Source organism: Sturnus vulgaris, chromosome 1, assembly GCF_052056855.1.
Source record: "Sturnus vulgaris isolate bStuVul1 chromosome 1, bStuVul1.hap1, whole genome shotgun sequence".
Classification (NCBI taxonomy): Eukaryota; Metazoa; Chordata; class Aves; order Passeriformes; family Sturnidae; genus Sturnus; species Sturnus vulgaris.
The window spans coordinates 20,385,805-20,403,568 of record NC_142243.1 but is presented as its reverse complement, the minus strand read 5'-3'; the positions used below and the strand labels follow the sequence as shown (position 1 = coordinate 20,403,568).

At 39.7% G+C, this 17,764-nt stretch overlaps 1 protein-coding gene and 1 long non-coding RNA gene across 2 annotated transcripts in view; one reads left to right on the top strand and one right to left on the bottom strand.

The window, feature by feature from the left end:
• LOC148225101 (uncharacterized) overlaps positions 1-7,015 on the top strand; it is a 35,709-nt gene extending 28,694 nt beyond the window's left edge. The window contains exons 3-4 of the long non-coding RNA XR_015802182.1: positions 2,143-2,256; positions 5,775-7,015. This is a non-coding gene — a long non-coding RNA (uncharacterized LOC148225101). The remainder of the gene's footprint in view (positions 1-2,142; positions 2,257-5,774) is intronic.
• Positions 1-11,372, bottom strand: part of CUBN (cubilin) — a 132,724-nt gene extending 121,352 nt beyond the window's left edge. Inside the window, exons 1-9 of the mRNA XM_014875659.2 lie at positions 11,289-11,372; positions 10,016-10,111; positions 9,341-9,462; positions 7,002-7,188; positions 5,199-5,317; positions 3,568-3,799; positions 2,104-2,285; positions 1,151-1,313; positions 764-954 (exon numbers count right to left, since the gene is read on the bottom strand). Coding sequence (XP_014731145.2) covers positions 764-954; positions 1,151-1,313; positions 2,104-2,285; positions 3,568-3,799; positions 5,199-5,317; positions 7,002-7,188; positions 9,341-9,462; positions 10,016-10,111; positions 11,289-11,343 — 1,347 coding nt within the window. The 5' untranslated portion in view covers positions 11,344-11,372. The remainder of the gene's footprint in view (positions 1-763; positions 955-1,150; positions 1,314-2,103; positions 2,286-3,567; positions 3,800-5,198; positions 5,318-7,001; positions 7,189-9,340; positions 9,463-10,015; positions 10,112-11,288) is intronic.
• Between the last annotated feature and the right edge of the window lie 6,392 nt (positions 11,373-17,764).

The window sequence follows — 17,764 nt, the reverse complement described above, 5'->3', positions numbered from 1 at the left end:
GTAAAAGTCACTTCCAGTGGCTCACACTAAGTACTGACATTAGTACTGCATTATTATTACATTCTCCATATAGAAACATTCTAACTGTACCATTTTGTTTTCTCTGACAATTAGATTTAGACTAATAACAATTCTTGAATTAGACTTGCAAGATTTCAGTTATGGCAACAATAAAATCCCAGCTTGAAATATGTATATAGAATAATAGAATCATTAAGGTTGGAAAGGACCTCTAAATCTTAGAGTTCAACTGTAAACTGAGCTTGGCCAAACTCACCACTAAATCATCTCCCTAAGTGCCACTTCTACACATCTTGTAAATACCTCCACAAATGGTAATTTGACCACTTCCTTGGGAATGGGTGTATAAATATTTATATGATGTGTTTCCTTTTAGTGTCAGAGCAAGATCTTCCATATAGCACTTTGACTCCAGAAAATGCTTCATAGCAGCTATGGCATTAATTCTATTTTTGTTGCAGTTGACATGCATTTACCAAATGTCCAAACTTCCCCTTAATCATGTCTAGACTATTAAGAATCAGTGGTAAGCTAGACCAATTTTCTCATTCTCTTATCTTTGCCTCACTCCAAATGCACCATCCTGCTCTTTCAGCCCCTGTGACCTTTGGACCCCAGTAAATTCATATACTTAATTGTTTGATTAACATCTATTTCTGCAGTGGCCCTTGGGACAGAAGTTATACATGCTCTTGTACACATGTGCAATCAAACTTTCATATCAATTGATTAAGAGAATCACCTCTATATAATTTGCTGAACAACCACTATGACTCTCCAGTTCCATATGGGTGAAGTTGAGGAATATTTTTTCATCCTCTGGCTGTCGGATAATGTAGACACATTGTCGGCTGTTGATATAGGGGTTAGGCCAGAAAGGAGATGTGATAACCCCTTCACTTTCTGTGAAATTTCCTCCACAACTTGGATCTGCTATATTTAAGAAAATAAAACAGAGATATTCATAAGTACAGTAACTCCTTTCGAGGCTGTCTCTGTACAATGTCTGCAAATCAAAAATAATTACTACATTATTAAAGACCACGTGTTAATTACATCCATTCATGTGTTGTTGGCTCTATCTTGAGAATGTCACAGACCAACCTTTAATCCAAAGTATTTTACTTACCAGGAGATGTTGTATAGACAATATGGAAGCCTTTATCAGTAATGAAGTCATCAGAGTGAAAGTGAATAAATGCATATGGACCAGTGGTTTGGAGTGGAGGTGGAGATCCAGTGCTACAGTACTTGCCAAGGACAGGGTCTTGTGGAAGAAGACCATCTCGAATCTAGACAGAATGATAGATCAACATTTAGGATTATCATATGTGTGCCAGTTGTGAACAGTACCAACACTCTTTAAGTTATCTCAGAGGCTCCAGAGGTATTGTGGATGGTGGGTGGAGGGAAAGCTCATAGGAAGTTTCCTCCAAACACAGAGGAACCAAGAAAAAGATCCACCAGCATAGCAGTGATCCCGCTGCCAGGAGTCATCAAGGGTTTTGTGAAAGGGAAAGAAAGTATCTGATCTACTATTGAACTGTTTTCTTGAAATCATGCTCTGCACTGCACACAACATGCTATTCCAAGCTGGGATCTCATTTCCATGAAAATGTATTGGTGAATTCTGTAAACATTAAGTCACACTTGACCAAAAGTCCTAACTCATATATCAAGTTGTGGATGGCTGTGTGAGCCACGATATGAATATATTAGTCTTGGATCCCTTTCCTGAATAGCTTCCCATAGGCTCATGGATTCTCTGTGGGTTGACATTTGACAAGGAGTTTGGAGACTGAACTTTGTAAGAAAGTGAAAGCTTCCCATCAAGTATTTGGCCTGAATCCCATTCTTTTTGTCACAGGACTTCCACCAACTTCAGTGAAGCAAGTTTTCATGTCCTTTCTGTCTTACTGTGTCTGATTGTGCATGGATGGCTGGAACATGTAAATAAAAAGGAGCATTTCAACCCAGGATTAAATTTTCAAACAGTCTCCTGTACATAACAAAGTTTTGAAATACCTTGTTTTGCAATAACATATTCACAAAATGTTGTCATAATTCACAATTACACTTTACCTCTAAATAGTCATAATTGCAGTTTTCATGGTGTTCCAGGCTCAGTGTGCCAAAAGCAAATGTGATGAGGAGGCCAGGACTGGTTGAGATGGTCCAGAAACAATTTCTGTCTACAGGATAGTTACCAGGATATCCTGGAGAGCTTATGGAGCCGTAAGTACCTGTCAGCTCACCACCACATTCTAACAGAAAGAGACATGGAACAACAGGGTCTTTATCACTGCATGTCGGGTCAGAAGATAAATTGTCCTGTAGTGTCAAAACCAGTTACCACTTTGGGGTCAGATAAATTAAAAAACAAAGACCAAGCCAAACAAACCAGCGAGTTTCTTCTTTCTTTAAATTTTGCAACTCAATTTTAAAAGGAGAACTCCAAATATTTCCTGATTCTTACCCAGTTATGATTAATATGCCTTAAGAAGAATAATCAGAAGCACTATGTTTGGACTTGATTCACAAAATTAATCTGAATTACTGTACTTTGTAAATAGTCTCAATTTTTTATCCTATCACAAGACTATTCCCATTAAAAAAAAAAGGGGGGGAGAAATATAATTACAGGTAAGGCTGTTTTAGATGCCTGTAATAAAATAATACTAGTGCAACAGTTGGGAATGGGAGGGGTACATCGTGTATTATACCCCAGGAATAGCTAATTTAATCTCATCTATACTGCCCTCTTTGCTTTTTTTTTTTGTGCTATTTTTTCCTCCTAAATATCTGCTTTCACCTTTCAGTACTCATAATTGTCAATTAGTAATTATCAATCTAATAATGACAATTGAAAGAAAAAACCCACCAAAAATCATATTAAAAGCATTTCAGTAAGTATTTCTAGAAACAGGAAATGGCATTTTTTTACTCTATGGTTCATTCAAGACACAACCCAATGCAATATTTTATTTCTAGATAGCACACAGAATACTGAAGTGACCCAAATGTTATATAAGGTGATTTGAAGTTTATCTCTGGAAATGCATTGCCAGACCATCTGGAACAATCACCGATATAGCATTACCATGAATTCAGGCAGTACAACAAATCATACCAAAAACCTCATACATTCTTTAAAATCCAATTCCCCACAGCCTATCATGTTTGGAACATTTAGGCTGTTGTAAATTGTCAGTGGCAAAACAAACCATTACCTTGCTTGCTTGAAGTACTAGATATTTCTGTGAGAAAACAGAACTGACTAAATGAATGGTATCCCCAGAAACACAGGCTCTTGGGGGGATTCCTCACAGGAAGTATGAAGCAGCCTTAAAAAACAGCAGAAAGCTATTCATGCAGAGGCTTAGAGCTAGAGTTTGAAAATATCTTCAAGTGATATACACATCTACATTTCAGCCTCACTCCCTTGAAAAATATTGTCCTGCTGTTCCTAATGTTTCCTAGTCAAAGGAAATAAATAATTCATTTTACTCCAAAGCCATGAAGATGCTTGGCATTTAATCAACTTACCAGGATCCTGAGATTCCCAATGAACAGTAAAACCTCCAGTAATGGCGTGGTTTGAGTATAACCAAAAATACAGAGAGTTGTGGGAACTGGAAAACTCTGCAGGACCTGGGAAGCCACAGTATTTTCCTAGCATGTGCATTGATGTTGAAGGCCCATCATGGATTTGAAGGAATTCAGAGTTACACTCATGACTTGTCTCCAGTTGGAAGAATGGGAAAGTAACACGCAGAATCTAATAGAAGTGGAAAACAAGAAATCTCTTTTTTCCATCTGCTGAGACACTATCTATGCAGAAACTTTATAGAGCAGATATATGTACTCATGCAACTGTGAGAATCTATGAGCTTTAGAGACATTATGTCATTTCCTGAAATGTTCCAGGACAGAAAAGAATATTAAAGAATCTTAAGGGTCAAAAGGAAAGAGAGAAGACAGACAGATAAAAATTTAGTCAGTGAAGTTTTCTGGAAAAAGTATTATTTCTATAAACTAATAATTGAGACCATTTGTCTGTTTGTTATATGTGCAAAATATATATATATGTGTAAATTTCAAGCCATATGAAAAGCCTGAAACACAGCATAAAATACCTTATTCCAGCTTTCCCTAGGCAGTATTTTCATCACATAATTAACATTTTTCACCCCTGCTATGGTTGAAAGTGTTGTAATAGGAGTTAAAACATTCAATGATCTTGCTTTGCACATATAAAATCAGTGTCTCTAAACCCATTCTGGATACTTAGTGACATGGACAGCTTTAAGTTCATTCAGATTCTTCACTGATGTGCTGTAATATGCTCTGCTGAAGACAGTAGTGGCTCCCAGGGTTAAGGATGAGGACATGTCACAAACATACATATATGCAATGCTGTATAAATCACTGTTAAGCTCTGGTTTATAAAATGACTTCATTCATTCCAGAAAATGTCAGAAAATACATCAAATATTTAAATCCCAAGTAAGAAATTTCATGCTAAATTATGGAGTAGTGGAATTGTTGGTTTCAGATCAGAACCAGAATATACATTTGTGTGCAACATTTAAAAATTAATCCCTAAAAAAAAAAAAATCAAATTCTGTTATTATACAAAGCCATTGACAATATGAATTAAGAATTCTACATTTCTGCACTCAGAGATCAGAAACATGAAATTTTTTGGGGGTCACAGAATAGTCTGAGCTGGAAGGGACCCAGAAGAATCATGAAGTCAAACCCTTAAGTGAAGAGTTGGCCCATGTGGAGCAAACCTGCAGCCTTGGTATTGTTAGCACCAGGCTCTGACCAACTCACTTAGCTCAGGAACCACCTGTGGAGCCCATCAGAGTAGGGCTTTTCTCATTCAGCTATTCACAGATCAAATCCTAAAGCAATGTAGAACAGTTCTCTTGTGTAGCTGGAGGTAGGTTAATAAACTCTAACCCTCAGCTGCTTAGGAAAAGCCTGGAAAAACGAACCCAAGCAAATCCTTAGACTAAGAAGCCTGAAGGCTTGCGAGGGTTTAAAATTTATTCTTTTGAAAAACTATTTATTCTGAGGGGATTGGATCATAACACAGGAACACATGTAGCATCATATTTGCTCTGATAAGCTACAGACTGAGGGTTTCCTTAACCTGAACTTTATTTTACCTTGTTGGGATTAGTTTCAATAACCCAAGCACAGCTGACCCCACTGCTGTACCACTGGCTGTTTGGGTTGTTAGGGTAACTGAAAGTCCCCCTCAAGCCTGAGAGGTGTCCTCCACAAACTGCAAAAAGAGAGAGAAAATTAAACAGATTTTGTGCTATTACTGTATAGACTAAAATGAAACCTTTTTTTGCATAGCTTTTTCTTCTTAAACATTTAAAACAATATTGAAAAATACTTCTATAAAAGGATCTTTAGGACTTCCTCTCAAGTGGAATGACATCTCAAAAAAGCACAAATTCCCTGAAAGAAAAATAGTTCTTGGAAAAAGAACAAAGAATGTCAGCTGGAACATGTGGATGCTGTCAAAGATATTGATTCTGTCTCATGACAGTGTCCATAAACTGCTTTGCTTCCAGAAGGGTACCTCCAGACTGAATCTCTAAATTTTCCCCTTCAATGAAATAACATTTTGCATTTTGAAGTTAACATGATATAAAATTGTCTTTCTCAGTAGTAGTACATCATAGAGGTTATCATCAAGAGGTTTTATTGTTCTGTTTATTCTTTTTGGCCAGATTTCTGGGCCTGATAATCCCTCTCATGATGGACCATGATCTCTTCTCTTACCAAACCGTTCAACGCATGGGAACTGAGAACCCCAAACAGCTACAGAAGAATATGTCTGTAAAGCAGCTAAAATATAATGCACACATACCTACACTGTGCACCAAGCACCTGTAGTTTAACATTGAACTGATTCTAAAGAAATAGCCAATTCTCATCAAACTGTTTTGTTTCAAGAACAGGTAAAAAGAATAGAATTTTATTTGAAAAGTCTGTCTAAAACATCACACCTTTTTCAACCAGATTCAAACTGATCGTGTAAGAAAATGTATTATTTTTTCATTGATTAGAAACTAAAAGAACAGAGGGTACAGTATGATTCCTTACTGCATAGAAACTGGTTTTCTATCCCTTCATTACAAATGGCTAAAAATAATCTTTTTTTCTCCTGTGGACTTAATAATAAAATATTACTAGTTAGAAACTTCAGGAAAATAGGGGAAAAAAAGCCTAGTATAGCTCTAAAATACAGCAGATTTCACAGGGGATCATTGCAAGTTTTGCATTCTGTATTACATTAAAATGTAATTTGCTTTCTTCTTAGCAATCTATAATAAAAATGAGCCACTTCTGTTGTCACAGGGGCACTGGACTCACTGGAATGCTATCTTGACTTTGTTTAATTAAAATTAATGGAAAAAAAAGTTCTCAAAACAGCAGAAGGAATTATATCAGGAGGAAAAGGAAGAACCTTGCAGTCAGTATAAAACTGAGAGTCCCTCATTTTCATGCCTAACATTTCTTTCATTAAATTTCTGTTTGAAAACCTTTTCTGGCTTTTCCTCTTGACTAAGAACATCAGGACCTTTTGGCATCATAACAGATGAAATAATATGCACAAAAGAGAAACATCAATATATTCTCTTGTTCTCTTTATACTGGATCCTCTTTCCCAACCAGCTTTCCAGACCACTTTCTCGGGAACAGAGATCTGATTTTAGGACGGCTGGCATCCAGCCGAGGCCTGCAGATCAGCTTCATTGTTGCATTCCTGCTGCTAAACAAAACAGCTATAAACAAAGCTCATGGAAAACTCTGACTTGGAGGGAATTTGGGTGGGGACCTCTAACCCAGCAAACACAGGGTTGTTTTTCACATCATAACTCAGTTCTCATTCACATGTTAATCCCATGCACCGAGCATCCCCTTCCCAGGAGGGGAAGGAGCTGTGGCTGTACCTTGCTGGGCAGTCTGGCACTGTGGTCCTGTCCAGGCGCTGGTGCACTCGCAGGAGTAGCCATTGACGCCGTCAGTGCAGGTTCCCCCGTTCTCACACGGGTTGCTGGCACACTCATCAATGTTCTCTGTACAATTAGGGCCTGTCCAGCCTGCATTACACAGGCAGAAATAGCCAGAGATCATTGCCTACAAATATAAACAAATCAAATAAACTATGAGCATGAACAACATAAAGAAATCAATGGAGTCAACAGAAAGACTGATTTTTACACTTTTTTATGAGGCGATATTGGAGTAAAGAAATAAAACCTTTGAATTTTTTGGCTTTGATGGTCACTGATGAATATTAAAATAAACATAAAACCTAATTAGATTATCTATCTCTTTGGGTTTTTTCTATTAAGTTACTTCTTACTGGGCTTCTAAAATTACTTTCTTAAAAATCAAAACCCTTTTAGCCATTCAGAAAACTGTTTGCTTGGTTTTGGAATGATCACACTAGAATCAAGTCAATCATATTACCTAAACCTTATAAACAGCAAGGCAAGATAACTGGTTTATAAGTAATTTCTCTCAAGGCCTTTCTCCAGGAAGTCTGTGGTGCATTTATGTGGGCTGTTAACTTTCATTTTCATCCTGAGGAATGTTAAAGGGGAACAACTTCATCACCTTTTCAGCTTTATTCCTCATTCTGTATGTCTCTTTTCCATTTCTGTTCTCACAACCTGTGCTACTTCTCTGTTTAATCAAGCCTTTCCATATCTGTAATTGTTTTAATTTCATATGTTCTCTTACCTTATATCTCGTTTTATGGACACAATCTTTAAAGGTAAAGCAGAGCTTGGTCCCAGGCACAGACTACAATCCCGTATTTGATGACATATAATCAGTGTGTTGCATTCTCTATTTGCTTTTCCACTATTTGTTCACATCCTCTGTGTCCCAAAGAGATTTTCAGTATGATGGAAGACAGTTTTGATGTGTATTTAGGGCTCTGAATGTCGTTTTTAGAAGTGTTTTTTGATCTGCGTTGCCTGATACTTAATTGACATTATATTCCCTCTGTCCATATGCTGGTCAAATATAGCACTGCTGTTTCCCTATTTTATTAGATGCTTCTGTATTCCCATTACTTAAGTATCTGTGTTATTATTTTCAGGTACTAGTTTGTAGCCATGATTGCCTACTGTTGTATGTTAGGATATATTTAGGGGAAGATGTCATATCTTTTAAAAGATTGACTAAAATGAACTAAATAGTCAGAAAAAGTAAATAAGATCTGGGCATAAAAGGCCCTATAAATATCTTTAAATAGGAGTGAAGACACAGTCAATACCTACAGACTAGAGAACAAGGAATGCTTGTAAGGAGTGGAGTTGAAGTGAGAGGACTGTCACATTTCATAGAGAAAATGGAAAAAGCAAGAGGTAATGCACCACAGAATCATAGAAACATTTGGCTTGGAAAAGACCTTTATGATCATCAAATCCAGCTGTTAACCTAACACTGCTAAATCCATATCTTATGTCTCATTTTCCCTGTGCCTCCAGGGACAACCAAAAGGAGGATATCTGCAGCCTAATGGGGATAAATGGGAAAAGACTCTACTAGAAGAAAAAAATGTAACATTTGTGAATATTTTGGCAAAATCACCATTGTAAATATCCTCCACAATAAAATCCCCAGGTCTGCAGCATGGACTTTCCAGGGCATAACACACCTCACTAAGGAAGCCAAAAAAGCCTTCACAGGGTCCATGAGGACAAACTAAATGTTCACTGTACATGAGAATGAATTCCTACCACCCATCAGTTTAGGTCCAAAAGACTTGGTTACTGTCGGTGCAACTGATTCCTTTGAAACACCTTTTCCATGTTCATATAAACAGCCTGAGATTGCAGGAGTGCTCTCACAAGATCAGACTAGGAACTCATAACTAACTCTGCTGGATATTAACAGTCTGAAGGTCAGCAGAGGTACTGGTTCTGTTATCATGGGTGATTTCTCCATGATGCAGGGTGGTAAATTACTTTGCTGTGCCACCAAGAGCAGCTCTTTCCCATCAGCACAAGCATTCCATTGCCTGGTGTGGGCTACCAAACACAATTTCTCAGGCCATTAGTGCCAAGATTGCTACCTGTACTTCACACACAAAGAAATGCCTTGTGTGTCCTGAACCTCACTCTGCTTTCTTCAGGTATATCCTTTGATCTTGCAATCCCCACTGACTTTGCCTCATTCCCAGTATGTCTGCACTCTGCCTTGAGTCTCAGCAAGTCTCCCTGAATGGTTATAACTACACAATGTTGTCACGACATGTGAGGAGCCCAGCACTCACCAGGCACTGCCCATTTGCACAAGGGTTTTGCAGCTGACAGATATGACTGAGAGGAGAGCAACCATTCGGCCCATATCCACTTCCAGTGTACCCAGATGTGCAGGAACAAAATGCCATGGGCCCTTAGGAGATAAGATATAGAACATAATTCTGTTACAATGGCAATAACAATGTCTGTAAATGTCCTTGACATTTTGGAGTAGAGTCTTAATATAATTCTAACCTGATCTTTTGAACATCTTTCCTGGTTCCCTGGTCACACCAGTGCCCAGTTTGACCATGGAAAGAGCCCCAGTGTTGTTTTGCTATGGGTACCTGAGAGTCCAAGGTCGCCTTCCTGGGAAGTGGTGGGGTACTTGAAGGGTATTTATGGGAAGGGGAATAGTAAAAGCACCTGTATAATTGGAAAATGCATCAAAGAGAAATGGTGAATGTCTCCACAGTTTTAGGATAAAGTCTTCTTTTTGGTGGAGCCTAAATCTACTCCTGTCAGTGTTTGTGAAAAAGTCTGCTGGCTTTAGCTAACCTGCCTGTAAAATCCTTTGCATGAGGCAAAACAGACTGTGGTGAAGAGGCTGCAATCTAGATACGTTTCTTACAGTGGATTTGTCCTAACCAGATCCTCCTTGACATTCACACTGATATTACCTTACAGTCTTTAAGAAAGCATCATACCTGGAGCTGAGGTACAAGTAGCCAAAGGATGGCACCCTCCATTATTTATTGAGCAGATATCAACCTGGGTACATGTTTGTCCATCTCCCTCATAACCTGTTCAGAGGTAAATCTCAGTTAGTCTGCAATAAACGATTTTGTATGAGAATTGACAATAAAACAATCAACTGGTGAGCAAAACACTAATTCTTGGTGTAAAATTATAGTCTTCTGCAGTTAAAAAGAAAGTTTTGAGATAGCTGCTGAAGTAATACCTGGCATATTTATTGTGGCTCCCTATTGCAGGGATGGATTCTGACTGTAAATAAATAATTCCATAGTTGTGGAAAAGGAGACATATTAGTGTATGCCAAATATAGGTAAAGTCAGTGAGGCCATAGAAGCCCATGTCTCTCAGCCACCATGTGTTGCCCTCCCTACAGATCTGCACCCAATCAGCCCTAACCACATCTAGACTTTTTTCTCCTGTACACCAGAGCAACCATTGGATCTCAAACAACACCCAGATTCTCTCAGGACGTTCAGGAGGACCAAAGCCCTGCAGCACAACTCCTTATGGCCAGAGCTGACATCATCAAAACTTGTCTGAGACAACATTTCCAGCATGGTGATATCCCTTCAGCACTCACTGAGAGTCTTCACTACCTGCAGTCTATTGCCTCTTAAATAGCAATCAAAAAGTCAATTAGAAAGACTTTTTCCTGTTGTATTTCCAGTATTGATACCATACATTCCAGAAAGCATTTTAAATCATAAACCACAGATTATAAAGACCTAAGTTGCAACTGATTGAGCTGTACTGCAGTGGAAACACTGCCTCAGGCAATATTCAGAGCATGACAATTATCAAGGTTTTTTTTCACTGCAGACAATACAGCCTGTGATTTATGGCACACAGGATACTCCTTCAATTAACACAGATAAAGAAATTACTGCCATAGTTATGCAATCCTTGTTTCCCATTAATGATCTTGTAAAGGAAGTACTTCACCAAATCAAGGCTATAACACTGAAACAGCTACCTAGTACAAGAGAAGCACATTCAGAGGACCATCTTTAGAGGCATACTTTATACAGTGTTCCTTAATAGCTGAAGCAGTTTGAATATACATGGATTCTGCAGTCTGTATTACAGTATTGTGCATGTGATATTTCTTTCTATAAAACCAATTTTCACCTTCTTAAATCTACACCAAAACAGGCTCAAATGTGTTGAATTTTCACCTTTTAAGCCCTTCCTTCCATAGTGTTATCAACAGGAAATCCATTTTACCTGGTGGACAGAGCCCACAGCGGAATGATCCAACTGTGTTGATACATTGGACCATTGGTACTGTTGAGCAGCCTCCATTATTACTTGCACATTCATCAATGTCTTGGCAAGTGTAGCCATTTCCTTGCCAGCCTAAAAAGCACAGAAAAGACCTCAGAAAGAAAATGCCTGGCCTTTTTGGTTTCTTCTTTGACCAACTTTTCATAGAGTACAAATGAATTGCACTTCATTAGCACAAGAGTAGGCCTGTCTGTCTCATAACTTATTAAAATCAATACTGGCCTGAAAGTTACGTTTCAAACACAACAGAGGAGATGTATATACGAGAATGTTTAATTTTAACTGTATTCTGGATATTTCAGATTCAAACACACTTTTACCTAAAGGGGATGCAGTTCTGATCCAGTGCATGTATGTACATTTCTGCAGCAAAGCTTTATTGCAACTTCAGTTAAAACTTTAAAAACTTCTCCCATACACACCACCTGCCCAGCTCAGGAAAAGTAATCTTAGGTTATATGGTCTGAGGGAACAATCAGGTTTTTATATTGCCTTAGGGCAGGAAACACATAGTACTGCAGACCTCTTACGTGAAGGTGATAGGACATGATGGTACCTGCAGACATGAGAGCTATTTAGGTGCTCAGTTTAGCATGAGATAAATCATGCATTAGACTCCACTGCCTGTGTTACGTATATAAAACATAATCTGCATTTATTCCCAAGAACACAGACCAAAGCATTTCATGGAGTTACTCCCATCACCATCCTGTGTCTGTGCTTATGATACAGGGGCAGTAGCACCCCTGCCACCCCATCCAACCTGAGAGCATGGAAGGACAAGATACCTGTGGGACAGGGACCACATGTGTAGGAGCCTGGAGTGTTGTGGCACTGCACGAGTGGATCCTGTGAACATGGAGGATTTGGGAGGCTGCATTCATCTATATCAGCACTGCAGGCAGGGCTGCCAGGAGGGGACATCCAGCCAGCCTCGCAGACACAGTGGTACTTGGGCTGCCACAGAAAACATCACACTGATTATTTAACACATTTACAGTAGTCAAGAAAAAGGCAGAAGGAGTTAATTCCATAAAATTACTTTCAACCTACAGCAAGAAAGATTTCAGAGCATTACATGGCTTGCACGTTTTGTTTTGTAAGTTGCTTCAGTCGTTTTCTCAGTCTATTTCTTCCTCTGAATTTACTTATTCAGATTATGGAAGCAACTCAGGCTCATTCATTATGTTCATAAAAGAAATCTGTAATTTACCCCAAAGCTCCCAGAGAAAATAAGATCAATTATGAGCTGTACATAAACATAATTAAAAGTCATTAACTTGCTTCTTAACCAGGGCAAAGAGATCAGTGTAAGCAACCTGAAATCATCTTGGTTGTTTTCTTTTAATCAAATTATTCAGTAGTCTATGCAATGTGCAGCACCGACATTAAATTGCAAATACATGTTTTCTTTTGGGAAAAGAGTTCCCTCTCTAGTAGACTTTACTAATAGTCAGATTTCAGCATTTATCTAGCTTTGGTCCAATTAAAGCTAATGGGAACTTTATTGTTGATTGTCACAGGAGCAGACACTGTTAAGCCAACACTGAACCCTTTTGAAAAGCTTTCTCAACAAAAAAGTGGGCAGAAAATAAGTGATGAGTTGTGAAACTTCTAAAAATTAAGCAAATTAATTATTTTATAGCAAAGCACAAAAAATATGTGCTATGCCTGGAATAGGCATATAGGAGTATTAAGTATAGGAGTATTAAGGAGCACAAGCTTGGCTTGGTGGTTTTGGAGGGCTGCTCTGAGTGGAAAGAGCCAAAGCTGGCATGGTCCATCTATCCCTTTGGAGTGAACACCCTGTACCCAGATTCTTGCCCACATGGAATGAGCTGGCTTGCTCCAGAAGAGCACTCAAGTGTGTGCTAGCATCCACCCAGTGCAAATGCTTGGAAAGACTGGGTCTGGAATCAGATACCACATCCAGCTGTCACTGAGGAGCACCAAAGATGAGCAGCAGCCACCCAGCCACCGTGCAGCTCTGGCAGCTTCCAGGCCCCTGGCAATAATGTTCCACTGGTATGCCTTTTCCCATGAAAAATAAGATTCATGATGTTTGTCCTTCTTAAGCATTTAAGCAGTAGGATATTCTAGCAACTCAATTCTTCCAAAATCATGAACAGTAAGAATATTTCAAATAAGACTTTAACTTATTAAAAAAATATTCCCAAGCTCCCTATGGATGTAGTAGTAGGTTTAATACTGTGACAAGTACCTCTAACAAGACATAAGCCATTTTTTATTCTTTCTGCCACCCTGGGTACAATAGAGAGGCTGTTATGTTGTATTAGTGGCCTTCTTGTTTTTCAGCAGCAGTTCTTGCTATGCAGTTTTGTCGTGCTCAGCAGCATTTGTTACTTATTCATGCTGTGCTGTATGATGAAGTTTTTTTATTGTTCCTTACCCTGTTGGGCTGATCCCTTTCTTCATCTACACAGAGGCCATGCTGACAGAGCGTCTCAGATCCTTGCTGGCAGTCATCAAACTTCAAGGCACAGTGAGGCCCATAGGTTTCTGGAGTACAGGAGCAGCTAATAATGAAAGTTGAAAGAAAAATCAAAATTTTCTCTTTCTACCACTGTTAAAGATTGTTCATTGCCATTCTCCACTTTATGGGGTGTTCCTTACAAAATACATCTATTTTCCTGTACTGACAATCCTGCTAATAATCAGGCAGAGAGGCAAATCTCCTGTTCAGCAGAGACTCAAGAACCATTTGAGAATTGTGTATATTCATGACTGTGTGGCCCTATGGAAGAATCTACAGCCTTTTGTTACATTCATAAGCACAAATTCAGAAAAACATAAAAGTCTAACATAAGACTTAAACAGAACATGAGCATGGAAACCCCCACTTCAGTCAAAGAGCACCTAAACTTCCTTTTTCAGTTATGACCATCATATGATGCCAGGTGCCTAAAACCCTACCTCTAGTAATTTGCAGAAATGCCATGTCTGGCCAGCCCTAGAGAGTGGGGTGCTTTCTTCCCCCCACCACAACAATGGGCAGCTGCTGTGTCAGCAGCCCCTCAGCTCTCAGGGATGTGTGGTGGGCAAGAGGTGGCATTTGGGGTTGGTGGGGTGGGCAGAACAAAGTAGTGAATTGAAAAAGGCATTCGACTGGAAGGATCTGGTTTGAAAGCTGCCACATGCATCACATTGTTATTCATAGGGCAGAGCTTAGTTACAGCATTTTACATATGTGGTGGAACTCATATTGGGAACTTCTAAGCCATTGGATAACGTTTCCCTTTTCTCTGACTCTTTATGTCCACATAGACAAAATGTGAGGCTCTGAAATACAACTGAAAGAGATATAAATGTACAGAAAATCTCCTATCAGATCACTAGCTTCTTAATGAAATGACAGTGAGACTCTCATTTGGATTCAAGTTATATGCTGAAGCTTGCAGAGACATATGACAGGTACATGCCCTTCTTGGATTGCTTTTAAGCTGCCAAATGAAAAATGCTCTGTAAAAGCATTTCTCTGCAGAATTGGAATCAGGGTATTCCAGTGCAGCTGACCTGGACCTTGGAGCAATTTATATAAAATAAGCTGCTGCTGTCCCTTCCACTGTGTCACATGCTCAGCTGAAATAGCAATTTGATAAGACAATTGCAGGTAACTAAATAGTGCATTCAGGACAAGCAACCCTCATGAACTTAGGCTTCAAAAACCCACAACAGCTTAATGCTTAACTGCAGTCTGCAATGAAAGACAGAGGGTTCATTACTGTAAGAGACAGCAAGCAGAACAGCACCTTCCCATCAGTGCAGCAGCTCAGCCTGGGCAAGCATAGAGGCAACAGGTCAGGGAACCAGATGACTTTTGTATGTCTAAAGTACATTCAGAGCTTCTTGTTCAGCTTCAAAGAACACAACAAGGCGATCTGACCATCTTCAAAGGAAGAGAACAATGGCACTGTCTCCTGTCTACTCTGGCAAAGATTAATCTGCTACTCATCTGAAGTTTCTCAGAGAAGAGCTTCAAGAAGTAGGTCACGCTGCAAGGCACCTCAGCCAAATTGTGATGCACTGCTGCTTGGCACTGCTGTGGCTCTCCCACATGACTCATGGCACATTGTGATGAGGCCCCTGTTATTTTGGTTGTGACAGAAGTCTGATAGACATGGGGACTTTCACAGCCTTTCATCCAACTGATACAATGTTCCCTTAAGATTCTGATAGAGGAAAGTGTTTCTGGATATGTGCTCTTTTTCCTCTTACTTCAGCTTTCCTGAGTAACAGGAAAAGCATGCAGATGAAGAATATGAACAAGGGGTGAAGACTGCATTATGTTCCATTTCATGGTACCTAATCCAGTACTTCCCATCTTCTGGTATTATCTCTAAAGGCTATGGAAAGTCAGATATTACCCTTTTCTTTCCCTGCAGTCCACAATGGTGTATATAACTATACCAGAGCATTAATTGGGTGACCTGGGTTGTTGAGCCCCAGAAAGCTTAGCAGTAATATCCTCACAGCTGCTGAAAAGAGATCTCATGCTCTGCCTGGGGATGGATTTAGAATTTGGGCAGCACTCAGAAATAAGTAAGAAAATACGTGAAGCAAGACTAAAGATAGTACAATGGACTTGGGGAAGGGACTATGTAATAACCCTGAGTGTGTGATGCAAAAGCAGTAATATTAAGATTTTGATGACTTATGAAGAAGTCTTAGTTCATTTCATGAAGTACTGATTCAGCAAGTACCAAGGAGGGCAAGCAGTACACCAGGGAAGAAACTGGGGAATCGTGACTGTACTAAAGCAATGAAAACACTTGTGAGAACAGCAGACCTTAAACCTTAACATGGTCACACACCTGTACTTCTCTGGGCACAATAAGAAACAAATAAAGGCAAATTGCTTTGTATGTTCTTTCCTTAACAAATATCCGTTGCAGACAAGCTAGAAACATCCCTTAAAATCAATGTAAAGCTGATGGAAGCATCACACACCAATGACACCTCAACAGACTCTGTTAATGCTGAAGCATGACAAGCACTACAGGAGAATTTCCATTTTTTGAGGTTCTTCCAAGAACTGACAAAGCACTATAAACCAGTGTTACATCAAGCAAATATTTGTGGGGGCTAAGATTTCCATACTGAAGCAGGGGACAAAATGCTTTGCAGAAAGCTGTGGCACGCTCTTCAGTGTGCTTGTTCCCATCACACAGGGATAGCTTTGTATTATATGTGAATGTTATTTATTTACCAGATTATTTGACATTTTGGAGAATGAGACAGAAAATGCTCAGGCTGGCTTGCCCTGTAAGCAAGAGTATGTTTCCTAAGGAGCTGGGCACAGCCAGAGAAGAATATGCTCCAGAGGCTCATTGTGTGGGGCCCAGCACACAGGCAGCCCAGGCACCCCTTGGTCAGATGGCTGCAGACAGCACTTCTCCCTTTCTGCCTGGCAGCACTGTGCATTCCTTTCTCTGCTGCTGTGCTGTCTCAGCAGTGCCTGTGTTTTTGGAGGGGATGAAGGCATTTCACAGAACTGTTTCTGATTTCACAGAATATTCTGAGTCGGAAGGGACCCACAAGGATCATCAAGTCCAAGCCTTAGTGAATGGCCTGCATGGGGATTGAGCCTGTGATCTTGGTTTTATAAGCACCCTGCTCTGACCAAATGAGTGTGCTGGGAATGCCAGCGATCAAGGGTGATCACCTCCTTCATCTCCTCACTCCCTTTGATCTCAAGGTGTAGGTGATAGAGGAGGGATGATGCTGTGCTCTGTGGGCATGGTGGTGAGTGCTGGTTACAGATCAACATGAGCCTCTCACTGCCCCAGCTACATCCCATGGTGCAGGAAATGTCCATTAAAGCAGCAGCATCTACAACAGGGGGCTGGGTCACTGGAGCCAGTCCTCAGTTTGCAGCCTTCTCCCCTGGCATGGCTGTGTGATGGATCTGGCTCCTGCTGCTCTTCTTATGTCAAAGCAGAAAATGGCTTTGGGGGCCTTTCTGTATCTGCAGTGGGCTCAGTGTACAGTGCAGTAAAGATTTTACATATTTCTAGACTACACAGATATTAAAGAGACTTATTTCTAGAACTTGTACTGCAGGGATGATATGGGGCACAAAAATAGCAGAGTATTCTACACGGGATATTTGTGTCTAGTTTTGAGAAGTTACCTGTAGCTGCCTGGTGTGTTCACACAAGTGGCTCCATTCTGGCAACCTAATGCTGTTCCAGCAAAAATCTGGCATTCATTAACATCCACTGAGCACAGGGAGCCCTAAGATGAAATGGAAAACCAGTTTATTTTCCAAATAACTGAGAAATGAAGCAAACCATAGACCCAATGTTTAATACAGTTTTCAAAGATATACAAACCATGGACTGTTATCAACACAGCTTCCCTTATGAAACACAATAACAAAACTTTATTTTTCAGCT